The following is a 23,468-nucleotide window of genomic DNA, read 5'->3' as shown; positions in this document are numbered from 1 at the left end:
TAGTATGGGTACAGAGAACATATTTTAACTTCTCATATTTTCTTATGATAAATAATATTACGTAGCACAGCTGAAAAGCATGTGCACACCAATCACAAACATTAAATTACGCATAACAAGGTATGTCCACAGAATGCATACACTCTGACACAAATGTGTACACATGAACACACACACATACATATGCAAGGCAAAAATAAAAATTCCATTCAACAAAATGCAGAAAAAGACGTTCCTGAGCACACAGTAGAGGATGGGCACACAGAAGAAACACATCCTGTAGTGAAACTGACTGAAAACTTGGCCAATTTAATTTCTGAGCCACCACACATACTGAGGTTCACTCTGACTGCATCATTCAAGGACAACTACATTATCTACTACAACATATCAGCCCTCAAGCACTCCAATACTACAGGGATATTCAGGTAAGGAGTGTGGTTCTACAATCAAATTGGCCAAATTCACACAGAAATTTACAATCAACTCCCAGTCATAAGTGCGATTTTTTTTCACCCACAAAGGGCAAGAAAAGAGAGGGTAGATACCTTCCCATATCTCTTGCTCTTTCTGCAAATCAAAATCTGAGTTATGACACGGCTGATTGTAAGTTTGTCTGTAGATCCAGGCCTAAGTGTACAAGGCCTGTACCAAGTGGTCTGTCTCATGTACCTGCCATTGATGTTCTTCCACACTTTTGGACAGGAAGTGGACTGACTGTAGTATTTAAAAAAAATCTAACTTCCATCTCGAGAAAACTGAAGAATCAAGTCTGTACATCAATGAAATGTGTATGGCAAAAGACTGCTACCTCAAATCTTGCATTCATATATCCAGTATTGTGGCAAGATACTGCTGCAACACAATAATTCAGTGCACAGTGTGATTTGGGGTGGTACAGAAAGGAATATACACTGATGTGATTGTTGTGTGAGGAAAGACATAACATACTGTAACATGTTTACCAATAATGACATGGTGTAGTATATCATGTAGTATGATGTGATGTGTGATAGGCTGCTCAAGTACTCAAATGAGGGAGAGTTTGACCATGATTGGTGGCTGTGGTGGCTCTGGTCTACCCTAGCCGGTACCTTCACTCCTCCTCATCCTCATCATCAAAATCATCGCCTGACACCAGCTCGGTGTCAAAGTCAGGTCCCGGGGGCCCCGCTGCCCCATTTACTGGGGGCAGGGGGCTGTCCTGGGGGGGAAGGGGGGACTGGGGCAGGGGGGAAGCTGAAGGGGAGTGCTCTTCCCCAGTAGGCAGGACGAAGCTTAGGCTTGCGCCCTCTGAGGCCACTTTACGTGAGAGTCTGCGCACTTTCACACCCACCCGAACTGCCAGCACACGGGGAAAATCAGACAGAAAGAGAAAAATAATAAGAGACAAACAGAAGAAAGCAAGACAGAAAAAATAAAGAGATGTCAAGATGAGGTAAGACAGTCTGAGAGAACTACTTGCTCTAACCAAGTTAACTAGTAACCAAAGAACCTATTCTACGGTCCACCAGAGACAAACGGTCAGTCGCCTCCAGCACGTTAGATACTCTCATCTGCTCAACAAAAGAGAAGCCACATCAAAGTGATTTAAAAGCTACAAAATAAAGAATCAAATTTTAGTATATAATCATCCATAATAATAATAATAATAATAATAATGAAAATAATAATGATGAGTGTGATAATACTAAGCTGAGCCTGAGTTGTTGGCAGTAGCCTCGTGCAGACTGTACCTTCCATACTACCACCACATGCTACTCTTGTCCACTAGTGATGTAGAATAGATTCTTATTTGTCTTTAGATCCTCTTCTGCGAACCATAGCGATGCCCTTTTTGAGAAAAGCCATGGCCCTATTCTGTTTCCGTGGCTTTCCGCCAATGCGGACTGTAAATGATGGAGAGACATTGACAGTTTACCTGTCTGTGTGTCTGCATGACATCAGCGTTTCTTTAACGTGTGGAGTTCCTGGTGGGTGGGTGGGCATGGGTGGTGGGTGGGAGGGAGGGAGGGGAGGGTTCAATGCTGTGTTGTTTTGTGGAGACAGTAACACTTGGTTTGGTAGACTCACAGGTAAAAATAACAGGAAATATACCAGGGGACAATCACAAGCCAACTGGTGATATCAACACTTACAGAAAACTTTTCTTCAAACAGAATAAGAGAGATTCAGCCAATGTACATAACACTTCAAAGAATACAAGTGTTGGCAAGTGAGCGTCCCACTGCACGATCCTGTCTCTGAAATATTTGCTGTTTGACTGTGTGAGTGTAGAAATCAGCAAGATTCTGTGGATGCAGAAACAGACACACCTCACCACCATACAACATCACACAGTGCATGAGGGACAACAATGCTAAAACATGGCATCACTGCAAGGGAAAAGTCATCTTAAGTCATTCAGGTAAATGCAATACAGTATAGAAGTCCAGCTAGGAGTCTCAGACCAGAATAATGGGAATTATATAAAACCTATAAACTGAGCTACTTAGATTTTTACTTTAAATATCTGTGTGTTGACTCACATGCTCTGCTAAGAGATGACTGTATGACGTTATTACCATTAAAACCTTAAGGTCAACTACTGTAAAAAATGAACCTATCTAAAACTAACTTTAACCTTAAGAGATTATAAGAATTAAAGGAATCAATGTTTGCCATTCCATAATGAATAAACAACAAAGACAGCCAACAAATCATGTATAAAACTTAGACTGACCCATTTCATTTCTGTCCACTTAATGCAAATTTAAAATAAACCTGAAAAGTAAAGACAGTTGCAAAATTGAACACAAATTAAGCTTCTAAGATAAGTCTGGATACGTCTGAGCAGAATATGAATTAAAAATTACAGGCTCATGAGAGACTATACTACACCAACATGTACTCAGCATATGTTATTATAGTTATGGCACATGAGTCTGAAGGTGTCATTATCATACCCTGGCAACCTACTAGTCAACAGTGCATAGGATTTAGTATCGTATTATACATGGATCATAATATCAAGTAAGAATACAGTATATTACACACAAATATTATCATACACAAACATATTATACACAAATATTATTATACATGAACATATTATACACGAATCACACGCATGTCATATTATACTCAAAATCGGAAAAACTGCCGAAGGGCAGGTTGCCAGGGCACGATAATGGCACCTTCAGACTTGCATGCCATGACTACAGTGAGCAGCAAAACATTAATTATCTAGATAATGAGACTGAGACTCCTGACTGCACTGCAAACACACCAGTCAAAAACCAGGGTCAGTCCTTTTTGTTAGACCTCTGAGCCTCTCTTCAGTCATCATGTCACTGTGATTTGTCACTTTGGTCTTTTAGAATTTTTAAGTCACTGCAGAGAGCTTTTAATATTTCATGGTCTTTGTCAAGGCAAAAACATCAGTAATTTGAAAGTTAGAGCCAGGGAATGTTGACCAACTCTGAATGGAAGTGCCAGGGGATACTGTTATGTCATCAAAGTTGGTTATGGGATTATGAAAGTTTGTGCAACATATGCAGTGCTGTCCTTAGCTTCTGACTGGACATGAGCCATCCAAGGTAATATCTCTTTCTATCAATAAAGGACTTTCAGAACAACTACATGCAGCAACAGAAAAATTCCAAAGTGATGTGATTATTAGCACAGTCACTTGGTACTCTTTTCTCAGCATCACACAAGTTGTTCTGAGAGATGGAAAATCGTGCATCCAATCTTTATAACTTCATTATAGTGGTAAATGCGCAGGGATGCAGTAGCACCCTCTCCACTCCAATACCTGTGGGGTTAATGTTCAAAAAAGAAAGAAAAAAGAAAAGAAAGTGAAGGTGGGGGAGGAGCCGAGAGTAAGACCCACACCAACATAAACACCCCACACCAAGACCGGCAGCACACACTTGCCATCCTACATCCACAATGACCACCAACCTTTCATAAGACTGGGTAAGGAGAGTAGTCTATCCTATGTTATATTACAAACTTCCACGCTGAAAAGAAAGGAGAAGCACAACAAGCACGGGCTCCTGACACTATGGCCTTACCCACAGCCCTGTCACAACACCCCACATTCCAGTTTGCAGCTGCCACAGAGAGTCTTCTTATAAAACAACTCATTATTTGATTTTTAGAATAAGAAGCTCACTACACTACAAAGCATTATGTATCACTCTGATTCAAAATATCATGGCATAACCACAAAAAAATCTTTTGTTTATATTCACATTTTAAAAATTTGTCATTTTATGTTGTTAATGGCAGACGACATTCTGTGTTCCATTAATAAGCAACTCAAGTGTTACATTTTCAAAAAATAATCAGATAATAAAGCAGAGCAAAGAAATAAAAGCATTATCGCACTATATCCTGCACAGTTCACTACTCTTCCCTTGATTTACAAACACAAAACCAACTAAAATCAGGCAAGCAGCACTGAAGAAATTCAGCATTAACTGCATTTATATATGCAAAATGACACAATATTTAAGAAAGCTAAACTGAACTAAATTTTGTCTTTTTAAAGTTCTACCTTCTAAAAAAATTAATTCAACAAAATATCTGCTTCACTATAATAAAACTTAAAATACATCGCAATACAATGATTACAGTATAACCTGCTTACACCTGATGCTCCATTTGATTTACTGCAGTTTAGAAAATACATACAAATTAATAAATATTATAAACAATTATATACTGCATGGCATGATACTCCATTATTTGACAGATGCCTTGATTAGCTTAAAAAGAGCTTTGTGATGAAACTAATGATCCTATTTTTAAAACAGAAGTCATGAAGGACATGACAAAACCAATTTTTTTACAGTTAATCATGGAACATCTATGAGCATAAGATATTCTCAACTTGCATGCCACACTGCAAACCATATTAAGTAATGAAGTAAGGAGGCTTGATACATTTTACCCTCATCATGGGTTTCACGAATGAATGTAAAAACTTACAGGTTTTCCATTCACTATTCAATCCATCATGATCATACAGCTATAATATTCCAGGTTCCAGAAATAAACAGTAATGTCAATGGAGAAAGGCAAAGCAGAAGCAACAATAAATCACAAACTACTTCTACTACAGAATTTCTATCTACAGTTTACATAATATTTTTTAAAAATCAACATTCCTTTCAAAACACTCCACTACAAAGTCGTTTATTATACAGCATAAGTGGCTACAATGCAAATAAGGAAAATGGCTAACCTAGTAAAACAAAATCCTGCAACAGTCCCCTTCATTAGACACTGAATATCACAATCTCTCCATACATATTCTTCTCACCCATAACTCTGTTCATTACCCGTGGAGTAACACCAAATAAATTCAGAAAATGGATGTTAAAGTTTTCTTCATCCATGGCACTTTTGGAATTCATTCATGGAGGATCATCATAAAAAATAACGAGGCATTCCATGGACAAACTCCAAAGGTGCTCCAAGTAAAAAAAAAAAAATTCATTATTATACCCTCTATTTTCTCAGTTTTGAAATTAGCACATCTGGTATTACTCTGTGGAGCTCCCCTTATTATCCTAAACTTGAGAAAAATCATAGGTGGGATTTCACACCAAACAAGGACCTCTTATCCAGTGTTAAGGTGGTAATTTGAAGCTTTGACAGACTACACCTGGAGCAGTTCACAATGACACTGTTACCCTTGCAGTTAAGAACAGCTCTAAACTACCACCAGTAAGTCTTAATTTAGTGCTATGCTCTAGCTATGATTTTCTTTCTGTCTGAGATGGGGGTAGAGGGTGAAAAGAAACTATGCTTCATGACTATATACCATACAAGCTGAATATCCCACTGAAAGATTTTCCTGCACAAAACTAACAATTCTTATACTTCATCAGGTAACAAACCTGTGACCAGTAAAGGAAGACCTTGGTCCCAGGTTTATCTTTTAATGAAGCATAAATCATAAGGACTAAGTACGAATGAAAGTAAAAGGCAGCACAACACAAGTTTAAGACTATCCCATGTTTTAATTAGTCATTTTTTGGGTTATTTCCCATGGAAGGAAGTGTTTGGAATAAATTGCTAAACTTTGGCTGTGTCTCCTTTTGGTTTTATTCCTGTATTTCATCCATCCATCATCCAATCCTACATTGCCCCATGAGGAGCATAGGAGCCCGGGGCATCATAAATTTAATTTTAAGGTTTGGCTTATTTTCTGATGTCAATTAGCGGTATCTAAATAATGTAACATTATAGCATGCTCTGCAACCTATTTCCAAGAAAAGCATTAAATCATACATCTATTACAAATAACTTAACTAACCCTCGAATTAAAAAAAGAAAAGAAAAAAATGGTGACATTCAGCATCAAGGGAAGGAAGGTAACTCTAAACTACTAGCTATGGTGTTAACAGCATATAAAGCACAAGCAAATAAAGAAAGAAAAGCAATGCAGCCTCACCATCCTAGAATAACTGAGCACAACCTCGAGTAACTAATTTCCTTCTTCCAATACAAGCCTTCACTAAGCTGTCCATCTCACAATTAACATAAACAAGTCTCTGCAAATATTATTACCCTTCTGAGGACCAACACCAAACTGATTACAGGGGTCGAGCAATCAACATATTTTGCTAGGATAAATGAACATATTAAAAAAATTCTTTGTTGTAATTAGAGATGAGAAAATCCACCCTCCACAGAAACAAGTATCAATGGAGACCACCACCAGCACCATTATTACTGCCATCATCGTCATCATCATTGTATACAACACCTGACCAACACCAGCTACTTTGGAATACACCAGCGGAACCTACAATGAATTATTCAAAAATTCAAAAACAGCATCTTGAAGAAAGCCATTAGATAACCACCGACAAACCCACTCTTACCATATCCACATGACCACCCACTAAAATATTCTTCTCTGGACACAGGATGGTAACAAAATATTGCCCAAAAGGCCAGGAGCTGTAAAGTGCTTTGTTTAAGAAAAATATAATAAATATACATATAATGAAATCCCTGACTGTTTTAAAGAACACCAAAAAAGACATTCTTATCTGTTCAAAATATAAATACTGTACTCAAAAATTCCTACAAGCCAGCAACAACAATTAGAGAATGAGAAAAAATTATATATTGCTGGCTTACACCTTGGGCAAAGAAACACTGCCCTCTCACATGAGCAGACCTGAGTACGAGGCCCCACCATACTCACAAGTGTCAAGGTTCTTCTGGAGGTGTTTCGAGACGCGGTTCCGGGCATCATTGAACTCGAAGTGGATGCCGACACGAAGCACCGAGGGGTTCTGTTCAATGATGTCCGTCAGCTGCATCTCGATCTTGTTGCCCAGGACACTCGCACGCTGTAACAACAACCACACTTTACCCTTCTCTTCTCTAATTTTAAAAACCTCATCTAAAATACTCTTGCATAGATCCAGTCCCCAAGACATGACTAAATGTTTTCAATAATGAAATACTGTACAGTACCATCAGGGGATGTAGGCTGGCCATCTGTTCTTAAATGTACTGGATAAGTATAGCACTGTACAGAAGTCTTGGGCCCCTACACTTTAAATGGGGCAGTATGGGAGTGACTGTTACTATTATTTATCATCCTAAACCAATTTCTGTCTTGTAGGTGAGTGGAAAAAAAAAAAAAAAAAAAAAGCAGGCAACAAAGTCTGTCAAGAAGAATCTGGATTCCAGGAACCTGAATGATGTGTGAATGCTTGTGCATCCCATTCACAACAAAGGAGCAAACTGGCCTAAAGCATGTTTGTTTCACATGCTGAAGATCCCTACCCCCTTTCAGCTTAGTTTATGATCAAGTTAAGTCAGACTGGATGGTTGATTTGATTAGTAACTAAGGATAGCTACCCATTTCTACCTCAGTACTGGGCTCATCATATGTCATGCAACCACAGGTTGATATTCAAGTTATTGGAGCAGCCCAGTTCCATTAGGTGAAAACAAACAGAGTACAGTGACTCACCTGGTTAGCCAAGCGAATCTCCTCAATGGAGTGTGTCTTGAGCAGTGACTCCATGACCCGCACAATACCACTCGGACTGATGTTGTTTGTCTCCAGGCTGTGGACACCAGAACATCCGATTCATGCTGTGCTATAATGCATTCACTTTAACCTGACATAGGCCCATAATCTCTCTCTGCCCAGCTGAAGCCCAAGGGCAGTCAGACTGTAGGGCTCATTTAACTTGTAACCCCAGATTCATTTCTATCTCAAAACTCAAGTTTATTGAATTTCACACAAATATGACTTAGTATTCAAGCTGTGAGAGTGGTCCAGTTGTCAGTAAGAAAACATACCAACTACAACTGGAATGCTGAATGGAAGACTGTGCTGATCCACTAGTTCCAATAATTTATGACATTCTGGTCTCAAGATGGTGCCATAGTTCAATGGGAATTTATTCAAAGTCAAAATGAATACAATAAGCCCTCAATAAACAGTACATCAGAGATGAACCTGGGAGCTGTCTAGTTACACACATGTCCCTCAGCTCCCTCCTAATCCCCCATATAGAGGGTGGTGGACTAAAGGAGAGGGACAAAACTTCAGCCTGCACTCCACTGGGTTCACTTCCAAATAATCCTGGGGCCACAACAATAATTATACAGTATTCTTTTTCACACACACTTGGCTTAAATTGTCACTTCACCATCTTCAATACAGTACTGAGCTGTACGATACAGTAACACTATGGTGTGATTGTGATGCTAGTTATGAAAAAGTACTATGCTATGAAAAGGATTCACAGCTATTGTACTGTCTTTTTCTACTCACAGCTACATGAAATAAGCAACAAAAGAACAAAAATCTGGTCCAAGTTAAGGTGAAAGAACTATTCCACTTACTTGAGTGTCCTGAGTGTGTTGTTGTTGGTGAGTGCCACGGTGAGAGCATCCAGGTGACGGTCTGACAGCCCCACGTTGGACATACTCAGACACTCCAGCTTAGAGTTGTTCTCCAGTGCCTCAAACAATCGCTTGAACTGCTCGTCTGAAATGTTCTGCAGAAACAACATATTTTATTATTACCAGGATTTTTTTATTATTACAGTATTATCAGGAGAACTTTTGAACAAACTAAGCATTTGCTTTACTTGAAGAAACACTTCATTTCACTCATGAGTTAATCGTGATTCACTACAAAGTTGCTTTGTAATCAATAAATCAGTGATGACTGTGCTTATAATCCATCTAACAAAAACTGTATTTAAGTACATTACTGACAATTTGATTATCTTAAGACAGCACTGTTGGTATCCTAATGTTAATTGGTGAGTACCTGCACAGCCCACTTCCTAAAACATGAAATGCCTCACCCTGATATTGTTGAAGTTGAGGTCTTTGCAGTCAGCATTGTCTTCCTTGAGCTTCTTGATGGATTCTTCTACATCGGTGTCATTGGGAGGTTCTGCAGGGAGTGGCTTGAACTTGGTGGCTTTGGTGATGCCGCCCCAACCCATACCCAGAGGCTTACCCTTGTTGAGCAGAGACGCATGGTACTGTTCCTGGTTCATCATGGAGTGGAACCCAAGGATGGCTGGGGAAATAACAATCCAGTGTTACTTTGTGGTAACCTATAAAGAACAAGTACAACAGATGCAAGAAAATTACTGGTTGGCACAATGCAGGAAAAAAAATAAAAAAAGCTGATATAACACTGCTACTTGCCACCAACTTCAGTGAACCTACTTCATCTATCACCATCATAATCGTCATCATCTAATAACTTCCTGAAAAAGTGATATATTTGGTAGAGAAATGCATCAGGACTCCTTTAGCCCAGGAAAAATAACCAGCAGAGCAAAGTCAAAAGTGAAAGAGGTAAAGTACTAGACAGAGAAACATACAAAGCCTCACTTAGCTAAGAAATCTATCTATCTATCTATCTATCTATTGCCAGACGCCATAATCCCGTACGGGGTGGCCATTTGACTCTGAGTTATTTGTTTTACAGGGAGGGGCACTAACCCTCCACCAACCCACTTGACACGTAGGTAGCACGTATGGTTTGGTTATATGGTCACCACCCAGCGCTGCAAATGGTCTCTTGGCTTACAGGAAACCATTTGGCTTGTAACTCAATGTAAAGCCACCTGTAACGGAAAGAAAAGCAATAAGTAGTGACAGGAAAGATGTGAGAAATAGGAAGAGAGGAGGGCAGGCACAGAAAAAGAATAAAAGGCTAAGGAAGAAGTAGGCAGCACTACATCAAGTGAGTGGATAATGGTTGCCACGAACCAGCGCTTGCAACTGCGTGAGTACAGCAGCTTACCAAGTGAGCCATTTAGGCTTAGAAATATGAGTAAAAAATATGTGGTAAAATATTAGACAAACATACCAAATCACTCTTAGCTCACAAATATTAGACAGAAGAGCAAAGTGTGGAGCAGAAGAGGTGAAATATTAGGTAGAATACCAAGCCTCCCTTATATTTGAAGTATGAGCCAGAAGAGGAGAGTGAAAAGTAGAAGAGATGAAATATTAGACAAAGAAATATACCAAGCCTCTCTCAGCTATGAATAATGGCCAGCTGAGTAAAGTGAGAAGTACAAGTGGTGAAACACTGCACAAACTTCGGTCTCCAAGTGTACCTGCGAGGTCAACAATCTCATCTTCTGTGGCGGTGTTAAGGACTGACGCAAACTCCTCATCAAGGTCCACCTCCACTTCCTGGGCCTGGGCATCCTCATCATCCTGAGGCTCGGGTGGCGGAGGCGGCACCCACTGCAAAGGACACAAGGATATCATCACCATTATCATCATCATCATAACTCAAGGCCAAAAAGCTTAAACACATCATCATCACCATCATCATCTTAAGTCAAAAGGTTAAATGAATCAAATCACCACTGTAAATCAGTTTCCCATTACAGGTATTTATTGCAAGCTGACTCAATCTAGAAACAGAATGAAACCACAACAGTACAGGCATCAGTAAAGACTTATGAAACGTGTCTTTAATTTGCTCTCTCATCATTCAGGCCTTCAACATTTCCAGTTTCATCTTACAGGCTATTGCATTCACACAAAGTATTATACAAGTTGGCCTGGTACTTGAAGAGGGTCCTACTTGGGCTAACACTGTTCTGTTCTCACAATATACACAGTTTCAGTATGGAGGTATATTTCTTCTATTTAATCAATTCACAGCACTGTGAAATCAAGATCCATTCACACACATATTTCTACCTGTCATCATTGAGTGACAAGCCAAATGGTTTCCTGTAAGCCAAGTAACCATTTACAACGCTGGGTGGTAACCATATAACCAACCGATACATGTTCCCTAAGTGTCAACAAGTGGGTTGGTGGAGGGTTAGTGCCCCTCCCCATAAAACCAATAACTCAAAGTCAAATGGCCACCCCTTAAGGGATTATGGCATCTGGCAACAGATAGATAGATGGATCTTCCTAAAAAGCTAACACTAATTCTTGCTACCATTTAACAATTCATTTTTAACTTTAGATATACTATTTGGATACAGCCTTATGTATCATCTTGAATAGAAATGATATACTGTATTCGGTTGTTGAATAAAATCACCTGGAGGTAGCAAGAATAATACAAAAAATATGTCACTGGAATAAAGGGTACAGGAGTGGCTCACCTTCTTGCCTCGGACGGTTCCTGCGACGTAGGGAACCAGGTCAGGCTTGTCCGGTTCATTGATGGCCTGTTCGTTGATGTGGTCGATGAGCTTCTTTCGATCCAGTGGTCCTGTTGCTTCCTTCTCACACTTGTAGCTGTTGCGTTCACTGGGTGGGATCAGTGAGTCCTGCAACATATAATTATCTGTACAGCTTCCTGTTCATGCTTGTAGCTGTTGTGTTTACTCAGTGGGAACAGTGAATCTCTATAATCTTATTTACTCTAACATGATGGAGATTCCTGACCCCTTTCAGCTCAGTTGATGGCCAAGTGTAGCTTGCTTGGAGTGTCAACTGACTAGTAACCATGAAGACTAATTCCTACCTCTCATCAACTGTGAGAAAAAGATATTCTCTGCCCGCATGCCACGTAACAGAACACATTCAACCATAACTAAAGAAGCCCAATACTCTTTACAACATCATGGGTTATAAAAAGAGTCCATCCAAAACTATAGGTTAAAATATCCCTCTGAAAAGTCACATGCAATAATACTGTATTACTGCAAGGGTAGATGTAAGACAGTCAAATGGGCTGAAGCAATGGCCACCTCCTGAGGTGGATGGTATGTTTATGTTTTACATTTACATTTTTGAAGGTCTTATCCATGCATGTACAAATAAGATTTTCTTTATCTTTTGATCGCAACAGTGATGCTAGGTGCCATGGAGCTCTTGCACCAGTGATGTTCCAATAAAAAGTAGACCAGATCATTTAATTTCTGTTATCATTTTTTTTTTTTTTGCAGTCTGCCTTTAAAGTTGTCATCCCTCCCTATGGCCCTGGGGCTGAATTCAGTGTTCCTTCTCTAAGGCCAGTTGACATACATGGCTGCCAAGTCCAGACTATCCCTGGGAACTGACTGTAGTTGTGCAGAAGAGAAATGTATGTGTAGTAGCCTCTGCCTGGACTTTGACAGTGATTAAGTTGCCCACTCTGGAGTGAAGTGCAAGGCCAACTATTAGGTTCTGGACCTTCATCACTCCCATGGTACAGTAGTACCTTCCAGTGATAATAATAATCCACCAACTCCTGCAATTCATTAATGTCATAAAGGGTGAAGGACAGTCACCTATCCAGAATGCTCCAAAATACAGTAGCTTAAATTTGGGTCTCTACACCTCTGAGAAGGGCAAGCTGTACTGTAACTAAGTGTTGTATAAGAAAGAGTGAGTGGTATTCAGTACTCACATCAGGGTCCACATCACCAGCCAGCATCTCCAGCTCCTCTGGCGATAACTGCTCCAGGAGGTCATCAATATCCAGGTCCTCATACTGACTCAGGTCCTTCCCGAACAGTTTGGTGGCGGCCATGTCCTGTGGGAGGAGAAAGAAAATGATGCAACAAATGTAAATTGGTTTATCAAAGAGACTTCCTGTTTACCACAGGACTCTAACACTATTATTTACAACATTTATGCCAATTATCTGTCAAGTTTAGAACAAAATGTAACATCCAAACACTCACTCTTGCATACTAAGTCAGTGTAAAATGAACCATGAGATTAAGTACATAAGCATGTGGCTTATAACTATCACAGAAATACTGACACTGAACATTATACTGCACAAACTATAACATTAACACAAATACCATATGATAAAGTAATAAGTTTGTGGCTGCTGCTGTGAAAACCACTGGTGAAAACTGTGACTAGTGTCTATTAATAATTATATAGATGGTATTGCAAAGTGGTTCCCATTCATCTGTCATCTCCTATTCCTCCCACCAGTGTCATCCTCATTCTCTCCCCTCCACTATCCCCCATACCCTCTACCAGGTACCCCTCCTCCACCACCACTGACAACCCCTCCTTCTTCTATCCCTTCTTTTGAACCTGTTACCCCCTCCCATCTCCTATGATGTCACCTCTTACACTTTCCCGTACCAGTTATCACCTCACATCACCCTCTGTTCCCCCCCTCACTATCACACTCTCATCTCCCTCCCTCTCCTACCTTCCCTCTCTCAGTCATCTCCTTTACATATCTCTCTCCCACTCTCCTCACCCCCTGCTCTCCCACTACCCTTCACTTCACTATCACATCCTTCCTTCTTTACTACTTACTATCCATTTCCCTATCTCCCACTCCCAGCCCTGCCCCTCCTCACTTCTCTCTCTCTCTCTCTCTCTCTCTCTCTCACCGTACTCCCGTTACGATTCACTACCTCACTTCCGGTTACACCCTTCCCCACCCCTTTAGAGCTGGAACACGCCCATCCACTCTCACTCTCAACCCCACTCACCCTTTCACTCTCATGCTCACTCACCCTTGCTCTCATTCATAACCTCAGGGCATTTAATTTCATTCACACACACACACACACACACACACACACACACACACACACACACACACACAGGGTTGCAATCCGTTTTACTAATATTTGTGTTCAAAAATATCCAGCTGAGGAGCGAGGTGCACGTGTGGCTGTAAACGGAAGTGTGTGTGTGTGTGTGTGTGTGTGTGTGTGTGTGTGTGTGTGTGTGTGTGTGTGTGTGTGTGTGTGTGTGTGTGTGTGTGTGTGTGTGTGTGTGTGTGTGTGTGTGTGTGTGTGTGTGTGTGTGTGTGTGTGTGTGTGTGTGTGTGTGTGTGTGTGTGTGTGTGTGTGTGTGTGTGTGTGTGTGTGTGTGTGTGTGTGTGTGTGTGTGTGTGTGTGTGTGTGTGTGTGTGTGTGTGTGTGTGTGTGTGTGTGTGTGTGTGTGTGTGTGTGTGTGTGTGTGTGTGTGTGTGTGTGTGTGTGTGTGTGTGTGTGTGTGTGTGTGTGTGTGTGTGTGTGTGTGTGTGTGTGTGTGTGTGTGTGTGTGTGTGTGTGTGTGTGTGTGTGTGTGTGTGTGTGTGTGTGTGTGTGTGTGTGTGTGTGTGTGTGTGTGTGTGTGTGTGTGTGTGTGTGTGTGTGTGTGTGTGTGTGTGTGTGTGTGTGTGTGTGTGTGTGTGTGTGTGTGTGTGTGTGTGTGTGTGTGTGTGTGTGTGTGTGTGTGTGTGTGTGTGTGTGTGTGTGTGTGTGTGATTATACTAACAAATTTGCCACGAATATCCTCCTAATTTCATCTGCAGTAATAACCATCCACTCAGCTTTACATCCATCCATCCACCATCTAACCAACTTTTTATCCACATCCACATACATCTATCCATCCACCCACACATCCACCTATCCAGCTGTTCCCCCATCCGTCCATCCATCCACTCATCTATTAATCCATCCATCCATCCATCCATCCATCCACCTATCCATCTCTCCCTTCCCCTACAGGGTCAAGAGGAAGGCAATGGGATCTCTTCACCTTATCTTAACTCTCAAGATCACCTTAGACTCTCTCTCTCTCTCTCTCTCTCTCTCTCTCTCTCATCCATCTCTATCTGGTCCTATATCCTTCTTTTCCGCTGTTCATTCCTTCCTTTTTTTTTTCTTTTTTTTTTTTTGAGAGAGAGAGAGTAACAATAGCCTTCTCACGTTACTTTGCCAATAAACGCATTCCCCACAGTCCAACCACATTGCTACCACACCCACCACACACTTTCTACCACATCTTACTTCACTCATTTTGTCATACCACACACCTACCACAACCACCAAACTCTTGCTACCACACTCCTTACATCATCACGAATTCTGTCATGCCACACTACCACCACAGCCACCACACTTCCTACCACACTCGTTCCTTACTTCATTATTTACCATACCACACTCATACCACATCCACCACACTTTCTACCACATTCCCCAAACCATTATATGTTCAATCTCACTCTCATACCACACCACCACACAGTACTGTTCAAAAGTAAGGATACTGTGTTCACTGCCCTTTATAATTATGCGTTCTGTGTTCTTCCTAGACCGCGACACACACACACACACACACACACACAAATGCACATCACATCAGCCCTACATTTATGACAATGGGAATTATACAGGATATAATCTGGGGCATGAAATAACCTAAATCTGTGTGTGTGTGTGTGTGTGTGTGTGTGTGTGTGTGTGTGTGTGTGTGTGTGTGTGTGTGTGTGTGTGTGTGTGTGTGTGTGTGTGTGTGTGTGTGTGTGTGTGTGTGTGTGTGTGTGTGTGTGTGTGTGTGTGTGCGCGCGCTTGCCTCCTACAGTACATCTAAGTTTATTTTTCTGTTCATAGCATCTCTCTCTCTCTCTCTCTCTCTCTCTCTCTCGGTCCAGCCAGCCCCACCAACCACCAAGCTTCTTCTTTAACAACGTATCATTAAGGTCGTTGCTCCCAGTCTAAACAGCGTTAAGAGTCGACTGTATTGCTTCTCTGTCTACCTGCTTACCTGTATTTACACCTGTAACCTGGTTAATTAATTAGTTTTTATTTTCTATTACAACACAGGTAATATTTCTGTCTTCGTTTTTATTATTTGTTTTTATTTCTTTGGTTGTTTACTCCCTCCCTCTCTCTCTCTCTCTCTCTCTCTCTCTCTCTCTCTCTCTCTCACCTCATGCATTAAATGGTTTCCAGGATTAAAGACACCATTTAACTTGTCACTCAGTGTAGTCACCTTAAGTCTGAGTGGATAGTAAGCGTCCCCACCCACCTAAAGTACTGTGACGTCATCGTTTTGAAAGAAGGGGTGGGGAAAGGAGAAGGGAGGAGTGAAGGGAGGAGGGCGTTAAGAGGGAAGAAAGCGTGAAGAGAGGAGGAGGAGGAAGAGAGGGGAGGAGGGAGGAGGTCAAGGGAGGAGAGAGCGAAGAAGGACAAGGAGACAATGAAGAACTGAGGAAGATGTGGTGGAGGGAAGAAAGGGAGAAGGTGAAGGTGATGAAAACACTAAGTAGATGGTAGAGTGAAATGATATGTAGGTGGATGGATGGATGGATGGATGGATGGATGAATGGATGGATGGATGAACAGATGAATGGATGGACGGATGGATGAATGGATGGATGGATGGATGGATGGATGGATGGATGAATGGATGGATGGATGAATGGATGGATGGATGGATGGATGGATGGATGGACGAATGGATGGACGGATGGATGAATGGATGGACGGATGGATGAATGGATGGATGGATGGATGGATGAATGGATGGATGAATGGATGGATGGATGGATGGATGGATGAATGGATGGATGGATGAATGGATGGACAGATGGATGAATGGATGGATGGATGAATGGATGGATGGATGGATGAATGGATGGATGGATGGATGGATGGATGAATGGATGGATGGATGAATGGATGGATGGATGAATGGATGGATGGATGGATGAATGGATGGATGGATGGATGAATGGATGGATGGAAATATGTGGGCAGATAGGCAAATATAGACAGGAAGGCACACAGATATAGACGAATACATAAACTAATAAACAGATACATACATATATCGACACAGATAGATAAACAGATAGATCGATGGATACACAAACATTAGGAGATACAGATTGGTAAATAGGTAGGTGGATAAGTTGGAGAAAGGCAGGCAAGCTAATACGCTGGAAGGCAGGAAAGCAGGAATGGAAGCAAGCAAGCAGGTAGGTAGGTAGGTAGGTATGTTAGTATGTAAATGAGTAAGCTTGTAGGGTATAAAAAAATAATGTGAGTTTTTCGCATGCATCAAGATAGGGAGAAAAGAGGAGAGGGGGAGGTAGTAAAAAGGGGAGAAGGAAGAAATGGAGAAAGAGAGAGAGGAGAGGGAGAAAGAAGGAAGGCGGGAGGGAGGTGACTGAGGGAGGGAGGGAGGGAAAGTGTGATGTGAGAGGGAAGCCAGGGCCCAGGGCAAGGTCACTCGTGGCTTTCCTCCATCCCCTCTTCCCTCCCTCCCTCCACCCCTCCCTCCACCCGTCCCTCTCTCTTCCCTCCATCCCTTCCTCTCGTCTTCTCTCCATCCCTCCCTCTATTTTCTCCAGTTTTCCTTCCTTCCTTCCATGCCTGTTTCTCCCTTCTTCCCTCGCCTCCCCATCTTCTTTCCTTCATCCCACCCTCTCTCTGCTTTAATCTCTTATCCAGCCTGAGTGCAACTCTCTCTCTCTTTCTCTCTCCCCTCCCCCCCCCGCCCTTCAGGGGTCGGTGTAATCGCCAAACTTGATCCGGAAATTCTTCATTGTTATTATAGTGGAGGAACTATTGTGTGTGTGTGTGTGTGTGTGTGTGTGTGTGTGTGTGTGTGTGTGTGTGTGTGTGTGTGTGTGTGTGTGTGTGTGTGTGTGTGTGTGTGTGTGTGTGTGTGAGAGAGAGAGAGAGAGAGAGAGAGAGAGAGAGAGAGAGAGAGAGAGAGAGAGAGAGAGAGAGAGAACATAAGAACATAAGAAGAGAGGATAACTGCAGTAGGCCGGTTGGCCCATGCTAGGTAGCTCCTAGAAGATTAACTGAACTACTAGAATGAGATAAGGATAGCAAAGAAGAAGGCTCTCCCCCGCCCTCCAAACCCTCCAGCCGAAGCCGGCAGGAAAAAGTCAGAAAGAACACCACGCCGTATAGAGAGAGAGAGAGAGAGAGAGAGAGAAAGAGAGAGAGAGAGGAAAATATGGTAAATGAGAAATTGATACAGGTGAAAAGATGAAAATAAGGAGGAGGAGGAAGAGGAGGGGGTGAAAGGCAGAGGAGGAGGGAAAAGAGAGGGAATAAAGTAAGCAGAAAGAAAGTGAGGAGAGTGAGCAGAGAAAAATGGATGAATGGATGAGAGGAGAAAGGAAGAGAAAACAGTAAGAAGGAAAGGAGATAATATGATGAACGAGACAAGACAGAAGAGGGGAGGTGAAGAAGATGAAAGGGAAAGAAGAGGAGAAAGGTGATGAAGGGGACGAAGAAGAGAAGGGGAAGAAGAGGAGAGGAGGAAGAAGACAAAGGTGGACAGCAAGAAAGGAGGCGTGAGATGCAAGAAGAAAGAGTTGATGAATATGGAAGAGAGAATGAAGAAGACAGGAGGGAGGAGGAATGTCAAAGAGGACGACAGGAGGGGAAAGTGGAAGAGAGAGAGGGAGGGAGAGGAAGGAAGAGGGAGTACGATGTGGGAGAGTGAGAGAAAGAGAGAGAGAGAGAGAGAGAGAGAGAGAGAGAGAGAGAAGGGAGGGGGGAGGGGGGAAGGTGGAGGTGTGTCTAACCTACCCATTAATTTTAGTGGCTAGTCGCTTTTTTCCCTTCCTCCTTTACCTTACATCATCCCCCCAAGCTGTGGTTTTCTCTCGCCCCCCTCCCTCTCTCTCTCTCTCACACACACACACACACACACACACACACACACACACACACACACACACACACAGAGCAGGGCGTGGTTGGAGATGAGACAAATGATAGACACAGATGGATTGAGTGACGGACGAAAATGGATCGATTAGGACAGATTGACAGTCATAAATGGATACAAATGGACCGATAACAAAGGAGGTCAGAGTAAGGAGGAAAATTTAGAGAGAAGAGAAAGACAAAGACGAAGAGAAACATATACATACATAGAAATATAGAGGAGAAACAAAGAAAGACAAAGATGAAGAGATACATATACACAGAAATACAGAGAAGAAGAAACAGAAAAGAGTCGAAGGAAACTATGCAGAATTCGAAACAAAAACACAGACAAAAATAAAAGGAGAGAAAATAAGAAAAAATGATATATAGAAAAATAAAAACAAAACAAAGACAAAGATGAAAGAATTGGACAAACAAGAGACTGACAGAAAATGCGATGGGAAAAATATATTGACGAAATCGGGAAAAAAAGCGAAAAGCAAGAAACGAAAACCGAACTATTTGTATGGTACAGTGTGTGTGTGTGTGTGTGTGTGTGTGTGTGTGTGTGTGTGTGTGTGTGTGTGTGTGTGTGTGTGTGTGTGTGTGTGTGTGTGTGTACCCTTGTGTGTGTGGGCAGGTAGCAGGGTGGACAGGTGAGTCAATGTGAAATATTAATTGCGGGGAAAGGTCAGTAACCTGCTCTCTCTCTCTCTCTCTCTCTCTCTCTCTCTCTCTCTCTCTCTCTCTCTCTCTCTCTCTCTCTTCGGTAGACTAAAAGATAACAATGATGATGATGATGATGATGGATGATGATAAAAATGATGACGGTGATGATGATGATGACGATGAAGATAAAGATGATGATGATGATGATGATGATGATGATGATGATGATGATGATGATGATGATTATGTTTCTTTTAATACCGATTCTCTCTCTCTCTCTCGCTTTACTATTCACTTAAGGAACGTCCACTGTTGGTTATTAATGTGGCTTGGTGGAATAAAGAGAAGTAAATGATAAGGATATATATTTGGATTGATAGATGGGTAGATAAGTAGATAGACAGACACAGAGAGATAGAGGCAGAGAATGAGATAGAGAAACCGACAGATATATACTGATTAATACGAGAGAGAGAGAGAGAGAGAGAGAGAGAGAGAGAGAGAGAGAGGATGTGACAGCTTAATAAGGAGGGCAGGAGGTCATAGGAGGGAGCATCACTGAGTCCACAGGGTTTATAACAAGAAGGGAGGGGAGGGGAGGGGAGGGGAGGGGAGACAGTGAGAAGCTGCTAGTTTTGTCCTTGTTTCAGCAGTGCAAGAGGAGGAGGAGGAGGAGGATTACACAGGATTACACAGGAAAGCAAACAGCAACAGACCTTATGGTCCTTTCGAGGCTGCTTGTTAGAGAAAACTATGACTACAAGATCTAACTCTACATGTTGAAGGATAAGGATAGGAAAGCAAGAAGGCTCCCCCCACCACCAAACCCTCCAGGAAAAAGTGAGAAAAACCACCATGCAGCATGGAAAAACTGACATGGAAATTTTATAGGAAACACTGGAAAGGAAAAGTCACATTCTATAATACTTTATCTATAAGCTACCCGATAGAGTAACCTGAAAGAGAAAGTAAACAAATAAAATAATAGTTACGGCATGACATTATAAACCAGTTACATTGAGTTAATGGGAAGTCTGTGGACATAACGTGGAAGCTACACACTGCACAGTGTGGATGTTTAGGGGTGGTGCAGCAGCCTTGCCTGGCGCTTTTAAGGTAGGCAGCAGTCAATCAGGCCCTAGCTCCGTTTGCTCCACTGAGACAAGGAACTCTCCCATGTGGGACAAGTACACAAGTTTCATCCTGAAGCAGTGACCCCTGGTACATTAAAAAAATCCCGATGGTGGTCACTTGACTAACAGGGACCCTCAGTGATCCACAGCCCATCACAGGTCGAAAGTAAGAGTAGTGACCGTTAACTCAGGGTTATCTGTGCAGCTCCTAATCTGTGCTTATATTGCTTTCTTTGCGCTGGGGAGACTGAAAAGTATATAGGACGGGTGTCTTAGATAAAAGGGGGCTGCACAGTGCACAGTGTGGATGTGCAATGCACAGAGTGGATGTTTAGGGGTGGTGCGGCAACCTTCCCTGGCGCTTTTTAGGTAGGCAGCAGTCAATCAGGCAATAGCTCCGTTCACTCCACTGAGACAAGGAACTCTCCCATGTGGGACAGTACACAAGTTTCATCCTGAAGCAGTGACCCCTGGTACATTAAAAAATCCCGATGGTGGTCACTTGACTAACAGGGACCCTCAGTGATCCACAGCCCATCACAGGTCGAAAGTAAGAGTAGTGACCGTTAACTCAGGGTTATCTGTGCAGATCCTAATCTGTGCTTGTATTGCTTTGTTTGCACCGAATAAATTGAAAATGTATAATATCGTGACGCAACACTATGTACGGGTACATTGTTTACGGGGTGTCTTGTAGACTAAGGGGGCATGAACTTACATGTACCGTAGCTATAAAAGCAAGTTATTCGGACAGAAAAAGAGTCAGCTGAGGATTTTCGTGCAAATACTTGTCTAATTTGTTTTTGAATGTCTCAATTGAGATACTGTTCACGGTATCTGAGGGTAATCTGTTCCAGATATTTACAACTCTGTTAAAGAAGAAGTATTTTGCTTCGTGGGATTGGAATCGTTTTCCCATGATTTTGCAGCCATTACTTCTGGTTTGACTCGACCGGTCTATATCAAAATATTTATTCATGTCTAAGTTGTCATATCCCTTCATGATTTTGAAAACTTCAATAAGGTCCCCTCTTAACCTGCGCTTCGTTAGGCTAAATAATTTAAGTTCTTCAAGGCGTTCCTCATATGGTTTGTTTCTAAGTCGTGGTACCATTTTTGTGATTCTTCGCTGAATTTTCTCTAATTTTTCAATGTCCTTTCTGTAGTACGGAGACCAGAATTGCACACACACACACACACACACACACACACACACACAGTTTAATAAGCAGAATAAATTGCTTTGTACAAATTAGTGCACCCTTCACCTCCACTCTCACATCCAGACCTTCACCTCATGCACCTGTTCTCCCCCCTTCTCTCTCTCTCTCTCTCTCTCTTCTCCAATCCTACCCCTCTTTCCAGCCACTGTCACCTATCTCTCTTCCCCTAATAATAATAATAATAATAATAATAATAATAATAATAATAATAACAATAATAAAACGCCAGATAACTTGATTCAATCTGCGACTTTTAAAAATTCCTTATGTGAAATCTTGACACAAAAAATATAACAATAGAATAAAATAAGTAAATAAATAAATAAATAAATAAATATACCTGGGATAATTAAAGAAACTGATAAATTATGTGTACAATGGAGTTCTTTTGTTTATGTCCTTGTTTCCCTCTCGACTCGTACGAAAGGACGGGGTTGGGCAAGGAGAGGGTGGGGAAGTGAAAGCAAGGACAATGGAAGGAGGAGGAGGAGGAGGAGGAGGAGGAAAGAGGTGAAGGGGAGGACAAAGGGAGAGTGAGCGTGGAGAACAGGGAGAGACGGGGGAAGAGGGAGGCTTGGATTAAAAAAAAAAAGAGAGAGAAAAGAAAGACAGGAAAAAGCAAGAAAAAAAAAAGATTAATGCAGAAAGGATATAAAGAGAGAATAGAAAAAGTTGAGAAAAGGGATAGATTTTTTAGGGCAAAATTTAAATAAATGTAGGAGGGATAAGAGGAAGATAACTATGATGGGAAGGAGGGGGAGATGGGAGTGAGGAGGAGATGAAGGGGTGATAAGTATTGGAGGGATGTGTGGAAAGATGAAAGATGAGGAAGTGGAGTGGGATGAGGTTAAGAGGAAGGGAGAGAAGAGGAAAAGAAAATATGGACAATGAATGAGACACGGAAGGATGTAGGGAGGAAAGAAGTCAAGGAAGACAGCAGGAAGATATAAACAAGATAAGGAGGAAAGAGGAAGGAAGGAAGGAAGAAAAGAAGGAAGCAAAGAATGGGAAGATGAGTATGAAGGCAGAGATGAAGGACAAAAAAAAAAAGGAGGAAAGCCAAGGAAGGAACTAGGGAAGTAAGGAAGAAGGAAGGAAGATGAAGAAGAATGTGAAGGAAGGAAACCAAGACAAGAATGTGCAGAATGGAAGAGAAAGAAAGTGAAGGAAGAAAGGAAGAATGAATGGAAGGAAAGAAGGAGGTAAAAAACGAAGGAAGAAGGATGGATGGTGTGAGGGAAGGAGTTGGGAAGGAGAAAAGAAGGAAGGGAAGTGTGTTGGACAAAGTAATGAGTGTACAAAGAGTTGTGAAATAGAGGGTAGAGCCATCTGGAGCGAGGGGGGGAAGGGGTGAGGGGGAAAAGAGAGAGAGAGAGAGAGAGAGAGAGAGAGAGAGAGAGAGAGAGATTGGCGAGGCAGGAATACTGGGAGGGGATCTTAAAAGCAAGGAGAGAATTTTAAGACAAAGACCAGGCGTGACAAAGGGGGGAGAGAGGGAGGAGGAGGAGGGGAGAGAGGGAGGGAGGTACGGGGGGAGGGGAAAGAAGGATGGA

At 41.8% G+C, this 23,468-nt stretch overlaps 1 protein-coding gene across 5 annotated transcripts in view; it reads right to left on the bottom strand.

Moving 5' to 3' along the window:
- tmod (tropomodulin) overlaps positions 1 to 23,468 on the bottom strand; it is a 135,420-nt gene that overhangs the window by 25,802 nt on the left and 86,150 nt on the right. For 3 of the 5 annotated variants that reach the window (XR_013900072.1, XM_080284598.1, XM_080284600.1), the window contains exons 3-9: positions 12,869 to 12,994; positions 11,637 to 11,804; positions 10,620 to 10,752; positions 9,345 to 9,565; positions 8,875 to 9,029; positions 7,991 to 8,087; positions 7,211 to 7,358 (exon numbers count right to left, since the gene is read on the bottom strand). Coding sequence is in view for 2 of the 5 variants with exons in the window: in XM_080284598.1 (XP_080140724.1) it covers positions 7,211 to 7,358; positions 7,991 to 8,087; positions 8,875 to 9,029; positions 9,345 to 9,565; positions 10,620 to 10,752; positions 11,637 to 11,804; positions 12,869 to 12,994 (1,048 nt within the window). In the remaining 3 variants the exon portion in view is untranslated. Of the gene's footprint in view, positions 1 to 1,211; positions 1,342 to 1,736; positions 1,890 to 7,210; positions 7,359 to 7,990; positions 8,088 to 8,874; positions 9,030 to 9,344; positions 9,566 to 10,619; positions 10,753 to 11,636; positions 11,805 to 12,868; positions 12,995 to 23,468 lie in introns of those variants that run through there. The other 2 variants (XR_013900071.1, XR_013900070.1) reach the window with 2 other exon arrangements.

This window comes from Coenobita brevimanus, chromosome 102 (assembly GCF_032717465.1).
Source record: "Coenobita brevimanus isolate Jiangsu-jjx chromosome 102, ASM3271746v2, whole genome shotgun sequence".
Lineage (NCBI taxonomy): Eukaryota > Metazoa > Arthropoda > Malacostraca > Decapoda > Coenobitidae > Coenobita > Coenobita brevimanus.
This window is presented reverse-complemented; position numbering and strand designations above follow the sequence as displayed.